Below are 6763 nucleotides of genomic sequence, written 5' to 3' on the forward strand. Positions count from 1 at the left end.
CCTTCATCATCATCATCATTATTAAAGATTTATTTTTATTGGAAAGGCAGATTTACAGAGAGAAGGAGAGACAGGGAGAAGGCCTTCCATTTGCTGGTTCACTCCCCAAGTGGCTGCAATGGCTGCAGCTGAGCTGATCCAAAGTCAAGAGTCAGGAGCTTCTTCTGGGTCTCCCACATGGGTACAGGGTCCCAAGGCCTTGAGCCATCTTCTGTTGCTTTCCCAGGCCACAAGCAGGGAGCTGGATGGGAAGTGGAGCAGCCAGGACATGAACCAGTGCCCACATGGGATGCTAGTGCTACAGGCAGAGGATTAGCATGCTACAGCATCATGCTGGCCCCACCACCATTATTATTTCTTAAGTGGTCATTGTTGTTGCTGTCATGGTGTGGCTTCCTGGTAGGAACTGTGGGCGTCTAGCCGGGAACACCTCCCTGTGCCTGTATGCCCATTTGACCCATCAGCAATCCCCACTGTCCTTCCTCCTAAAACAGTTCGGGTCTTTTTTGCTCCTGCAGTTTGAGTCAGGTGTTTCTGCCACCGTGCACCTGTGCGGGAACCAGAGGTGCCTCTCCCACCATGGGGATCTCCGGCTGCCTCTCCCACCATGGGGCTCTCCGGCTGCCTCTCCCACCATGGGGCTCTCCGGGCTGCCTCAGGAGCAGGGATTGTGAGAAGACTTCTGTTAGGCTCTGAGCTTGAGTGCCTTTTAATTTGGGGGTTGGTTCCAGGATCGGGGTGGGGAATGGGCTGCATGCGGGATGGGACGCTGTCTCGCAGTCGGGTACTCTGCTGCATCTCATTCAGAAGGCGGAAGAAGCCAAATGAGGTTACAGCTGAACCTCACAGCAGAGTCACAGCCAGCCACTCACCTTTGCCGAGAAATTCTGAGTCACCTCGTGGTGTCTACAGGGCACTGGGCTGATTCTCGGCATAGTTGGCCTTGATTTTGTCTTGGAGCCTCGCGGTCATCATGTTGCCTGGGGTAATGTTGGTGGCCTGTGAGGTGACTTAGGTGCAAGAGAAAACGGCATGGACAGGGGTCCAGCATAGCAGCGTAGCCAGTCAGGTCAGCACCTGTGTTGCCCATATCCCATGTCGTCCCCGCTGTTCTACCTCCGATCCAGCTCCATGCTGGTGCGCTGGGGAAGCAGCAAATGTCAGCTCCCATGCTAAGGCCTTTGCCCACTCTTGTGGGAGAGCCAGCTGGAGCTCCTGGCTTTGGCCCAGCCCCAGCCATTTCAGCCACCTGAGCGATGAACCAACAGATGGAAGACGTGTCTCCCCTCCCTCTGTGTAACCGCCTGTCCACTAAAGAACAGAAATCTTCAAAAAAGATTTTTTTTAATTGAGGATAATGCACATTATTGGAGACAATGTATCACATTTATGCGTGTCCAGTGATTACCTTTTTTTAGATTTACTTATCTGAAAGGCAGTTAGAGAGGAAGCCAGAGGGAGAGAACTTCCACCCACCAGTTCATTCCCCAAATGGCCACAATACCCAGTAGCCGAGAACTTGTAGTGCGGGTGCAGGGACCCAAGCACTCGGGCCATCCCCTGCTGCGTTCCCAGGTGCGTTAGCAGGGAGTTGTTTTGGAAGTGGAGTAGCAGGGACGCGAACCAGCATTCATACAGGATGCGGGTTTGCAGGTGGCAGCTTAGTCTCGCTGCACGACCATGCCAGGCCCCTTGCGTGTCTGTACACCTGTGCGGGATGAAGTTTGCAGGGAGAAGGGTCCTTCCCTCTTCTGTTCTTTGATCCCACCAGCCAATGCAAGACTGTCTTGGCTTGGTGGCCTTCTTGGCAGGGAACAAGCCCTAGGCCACAAAGGCTGGCGCAGGAAGGCCAAGTGGCATTCTGTCGGCCACCAACCGCTGCCCTCCCACCCTCCTCCTGATGAGCGCTGGCAGGGCTTCCCAGACTGCCCAGTGCTGAGAGCTGCCTGCTCAGCCCAGCCCTGCACCTGACCTCTCCAAACCACACAGCCCTGCCTCTGTTCCCACCCGGCTCCTCTCAGAACCGCCAGAACTGCCTCCCACCTCTCTCTCCTCTTGCCCAGGCTTGTAATGTTTCCCCCCATCTTTCACCTGGCCTCATGGCAGTAACCAGACGCCCACTGCCAGCCTGCAACCTTCCTTGGAGCTCCCTAACGCTCTTCCTCCCCTGTCCCGGGAACAACTGGAAATAAGATTTAATTAACCTCTGCGCCACCCCTTGCGCCCGTGGCCTGCCAGCGCTGCTCACCGCATCCTCCAGCCCCCCAGACTTGACCATTTCTTCCCCGCAGCGGGCGCCCACGGCCTGGGATTCCCTTTCCCTCCTTGGCAGGTGCCCAGGACAGGGGCCATTCTCCCAATGGGTGGCGCACCTGGGGCGGGCCCGCCCCGCCGCGGACGCTGAGTCGGCCCGGTTGGGCAAGGCGAGGGTTGCCCCGGGGTAGGTTACTCATCCCGGCTCAGGTAAGAGGGCTCGGGATTGGGAGGTGGCACATCCAGGGGGGACGCTGAGGGAGCAGGACGGAGCCATGGACGCCGCCAGGAAAGCAGGTGCCCGGGCAGCCGTGTGGACGGCAGGCTGCTTGCTGCTGCTCCTCCGAGGTGCGCTGCGGCCAGAGGCGACCCCCTTCCCCGAGTCCTTCAGCGAGGGGAGGCGCAGGGAAGCGTAACCTTACAATGGGGACATGGGGGGCAGTTCTCCCATCCCAGACTCCTCTTCTGAGACGAGGGTCTCCGCGGGAAGCGCGGGGCTGTGGGGGAGGAGGCTCTCACTCAGGCACCGGTGCGGGAAGCTAAAGTGTGCCGCGCGCGCGCGCATCCACGGGAGGGGTTTCTCTTTAGGGTCACCCGGAGGCGGCCGTGCAAGGGGGTGGCCGCATGGGGGGTCGCGGGGAGCTGCGCCCCCCGAGGCAGGCGCGACTTCGAGCACGGCTCTCTGCCTTCTTCCGGCCCCGACCTCGCAGGCGCGCAGGCCCTGGAGTGCTACAGCTGCGTGCAGCGGGCGGACGACGGCTGCGCCCCGCACAGGATGAAGACCGTGACGTGCGCGCCGGGCGTGGACGTCTGCACCGAGGCCGTGGGCGCCGTGGAGACCAGTGAGTGCGACCCCGGCCCCGCTGTCCGCTCCCCGGCCGGTCGGGGTGCCCAGGCAGGGGACGCCGCGGGAGAGGCCGGGTCTGGGGCCAGGGCGCAGCCCACCGTCCCAGCGGGCAGCCTCGACCCTGCCTCCTCCGGGAGACATCCCGCTTCCGTCTCGACCTTCGGGGGTCCCGAGGCCCCGCAGGGCTCAGGGCTGTGTGGGATGGCGAGAAGCTGCTCTTCTCAGTGGAATTCCGTCCCACTACAGTCGGCCAGGATGTCTTCCTTCCCCGAGGTCACGACCCCCAGGAGACCCCAGTGGTTTCTGGGGCTGCGCCCCCTGCGGCCACGCCCCCTTCTTAGCCTGAGCCCTCGATTTGACCTCGCGTCTGTCACTCTGTCCGCTAGGACTCCGTCCCTTTTGTGGTCCCGCCCCTTTGAGACGCTGTCCCCTCGTGGCTCCGCCCCTCGCTGCCTACGGCCCCGCCCCTCGTTGCCCCGTTCCTCTCGGCCGCTCCCCTGCCTGCCTCTCCCCCTCCCCGCCTCGCCCTCCGATCGCTCTTACGTTGACCCTCGCCCCCCTCGCCGGCCTGTCCGAGGTCCCGACCCTCTGACCCCGCCTCCTTCCCGCAGTCCACGGGCAATTCTCGGTGGCGGTGCGGGGCTGCGGTTCGGGACTCCCCGGCAAAAACGACCGCGGCTTGGACCTGCACGGGCTGCTGGCCTTCATCCAGCTGCATCAGTGCGCTCAGGACCGCTGCAACACCAAGCTCAACCTCACCTCGCGGGCGCTCGACCCGGCAGGTGCGCGGGGCGGGGCTGAGCAGGTGGGCGGGGCGAGAGCAGATGGGCGAGGCCACGCTGTGGGCGGGGCTGAGAGCAGATGGGCAGGGTCCCAGTGTGGGCGGGGCTGAGAGCAGACGAGTGGGGCCACACTGTGGGCGGGGCTGAGAGCAGGCGGGCGGGGCCACGCTGTGGGCGGGGCTGAGAGTAAATGGGCAGGGTCCCAGTGTGGGCGGGGCTGAGAGCAGGTGGGCAGGGCGGGCAGGGGCAGTGGGCGGGATTGAGAGTAAACGGGTGGGGCCACACTGTGGGCGGGGCTGAGAACAGACGGGCGGGGCCTCCCTGTGGGCGGGGCTAAAATCAGGCGGGTGGGTCCCGGCGTGGGCGGGTCTGCGAGCAGGTGGGCGGGGTCACAACGTCTGGGGGCGGGCCCGAGCCCCTCCCTGTACCCCTGGATCCCCCAACCCCTCCAGACCACCTTCCTTCCCCGGCCCTCGCAGGCAATGAGAGCGCGTACGAGCCCAACGGCGTCCAGTGCTACAGCTGCGTGGGGCTGAGCCGCGAGGCGTGCCAGGGCTCGGCGCCACCCGTCGTGAGCTGCTACAATGCCAGCAATCGCGTCTTCAAGGGCTGTTTCGATGGCAACGTCACCTTGACGGCAGGTGAGAGCCTGAAGCTGGCCACCTGCACGAGTGGGCATCCTGGACTGTCGGGGACGGGTGCCCACTTCCAAGGATTTCTGGGAGTTGTAGTCCTACGTGCTTGTCTTGTAGCACCTCAAGGGAAATGCATCTCCAGTCCTGTGGCCCAAGCCAGGCCGGGAGTCCATGCATAAGAGGCTTTTGGTGCCCAGGGGTGCCGGCCCGTTCTGTTGCCTCCTGGAAGCATCCTCCTCTTGTCTGACCCCCTCGTGTCTCCCTCCCACAGCTAATGTGACCGTGTCCCTGCCCGTGCGGGGCTGTGTCCAGGACGAATCCTGCACCCGGGATGCAGCCACAGGCCCTGGGTTCATTCTGAGTGGCTCCTGCTGCCAGGGCTCCCGCTGTAACTCTGACCTCCGCAACAAGACCTACTTCTCCCCTCGCATCCCACCTCTTGTCCTGCTGCCCCCTCCCACGACGGCCGCCCCGACCACTGGGGCCAACACCAGCTCCGCCCCTTCCACCCCAGCCTCTACTGCTCGCACCTCTGCCACCAAGCCCACCCCGGCGCCCACCACCAGCCAGACCCCTCGTACGGAAGCAGAGCTTGCCACGTTCAGCAGAGAGGAGAGCAGGTTGGCTGGCGGTGCCGCTGGCCACCAGGACCGCAGTAACATGGAGCAGTACCCTGCCAAAGGGGGGACCCAGTACCCCTCCAACAAAGGCATGGGTGCCCCCACTGCCGGGCTGGTAGCCCTAATGTGGGTTGCGGCTGTTGGAGCTCTATTGTGAGTTGCCCCATCTGGGAAGTTCTCTCTTGCCCTATTTCCCTGGCTTCAGGCATGCGCCTTGGACTGGGCTAGCCCAGGGTCCCTCAGCTTCTGCTGCACTGGTTTGTGGCTTTGGGAAGTCACCATTGTGTGTGTGTGTCCTGCCCCCCTGCTGGGTGTCCCAGCTTTGGGAGGTAGCAAAAAGTGAACCCTTCATTGTGGTCTCTACTGTGTCCCCGGCAGAGACAGAGTGGGAGCCGTCGGCCTTCCCTGGGCTTGGGGAGAGGGGATCGGGAAGTGGGGAGGCTGCCGACTCGCCCTCTTAGAGCCTGGCGGGGGGCTCGTCCCCTCCCTCTCACGTGTTTGCGAACACTGTGTCCTCTGCTTTCCATTGCAGACTGTGAGCCCGTCCCGGGCAGGGTCCCACAGGGTCATTGCTGGCCCAGAAAGGCCTGAATAAACACATCAGGACTTGGTACAATCCTTCCCATGAGTCGCTTGTACTTCCTCTGCTTTTCCAAGCTGAGCTGTGGTGGCGGAACCTGGGCCCTTTACTGACAGAGGAGTGGAGAACCAGAGTTGCAGCCCCCACCGGGGTGTGTGTGTGCGGGGCGCCCCTTCATCTCCCAGGGTTTTAGCCGGGAGAGCCCTGGGCAGACCCATAGGTAGCAGGAAGGTGTGCAGGGGCATGGGGTGCAGGGGCGTCCAGCCCCCACCTGTTGTCCATCCTGTTGGTTGGGAATCACTCCGGGCCTGAGCTGCACGTCTGGCTCCCTTGCTACCAGACAAGGGTCAGGTCTGCCTTGGAAAGTGTAGGCCCTGGATGGCCAGTGTTAACTGCTTATTCCAGAGGAACGGTGTGAGGTCATCCAAGCGACAAAAAAAACAGGGGATAATAGTGACGACAACACAGTGGAGAGTAATAACCGCACACGCCCACCGTGTGGTTCTGCACGGAGGGCACACGGCTCTCTAACGCGCGGTCGGTGGCCGTCCCCTGCCTGTCCTCGGCCGTTGTCTCCTCCAGCTTCTCACCTTGCTACTGGGGAAACAGGTTCCGAAAGTGATGGACGAGCCCCCAGCAGGCCTTGCGTGTGCAAAGTGCAGCGTCTGTCTGTGTGCAGTCCTCGGATTCTACCGTCTTTATAGCCTTCCAGACGGTGGGTGTGTGAATCAGCTGCCTTTTACAAGGTGAGGAAATCAGAGAGGCTGAGAAACTTGACCCAGGTCACCCAGGTCGTGAACAGCGGCACCTGCACTTGAACCCAGACCGACTGGCTGCAGAGCTGCCAGCACACCTCCCACGAGTAAACTTTAGACAGGCTTCTTCCCAGCTCTGGGCCCCCGAACTCCCCCTGACCTGGCCTTGGAAGTCCAGAGCGATCTCTTCCCCCACCCCCGCCCCTGGATGTCTCTCGGAGATGTGTGCAAGTCTCTGTTAGAGTTTCCGGCCTTGTCCATGACTGGGAGCCCTTTCTTTGAAAAGGTGAC

General features: G+C 62.2%; 1 protein-coding gene across 2 annotated transcripts; it reads left to right on the forward strand.

Moving 5' to 3' along the window:
- Nucleotides 1–2449: 2449 nt before the first annotated feature.
- On the forward strand, nt 2450–5477 carry LYPD3 (LY6/PLAUR domain containing 3). 2 transcript variants are annotated; one of them, XM_040976210.1, is made up of 6 exons: nt 2529–2601; nt 2867–2869; nt 2964–3095; nt 3712–3882; nt 4362–4523; nt 4789–5477. In XM_040976210.1, the coding sequence occupies exons 1-6, from the start codon at nt 2529–2531 to the stop codon at nt 5292–5294; spliced, it is 1047 nt and encodes a 348-aa protein (XP_040832144.1). In that variant the 3' UTR covers nt 5295–5477. The 2 variants fall into 2 exon arrangements, with proteins under 2 accessions (XP_040832143.1, XP_040832144.1); XM_040976209.1 differs by lacking the exon at nt 2867–2869 and having other exon boundaries at nt 2450–2601.
- Nucleotides 5478–6763: the final 1286 nt, after the last annotated feature.

This window comes from Ochotona curzoniae, unplaced genomic scaffold (genome assembly GCF_017591425.1).
Source record: "Ochotona curzoniae isolate NIBS_2020 unplaced genomic scaffold, NIBS_Ocur_1.0 contig_2699, whole genome shotgun sequence".
Taxonomy (NCBI): domain Eukaryota; kingdom Metazoa; phylum Chordata; class Mammalia; order Lagomorpha; family Ochotonidae; genus Ochotona; species Ochotona curzoniae.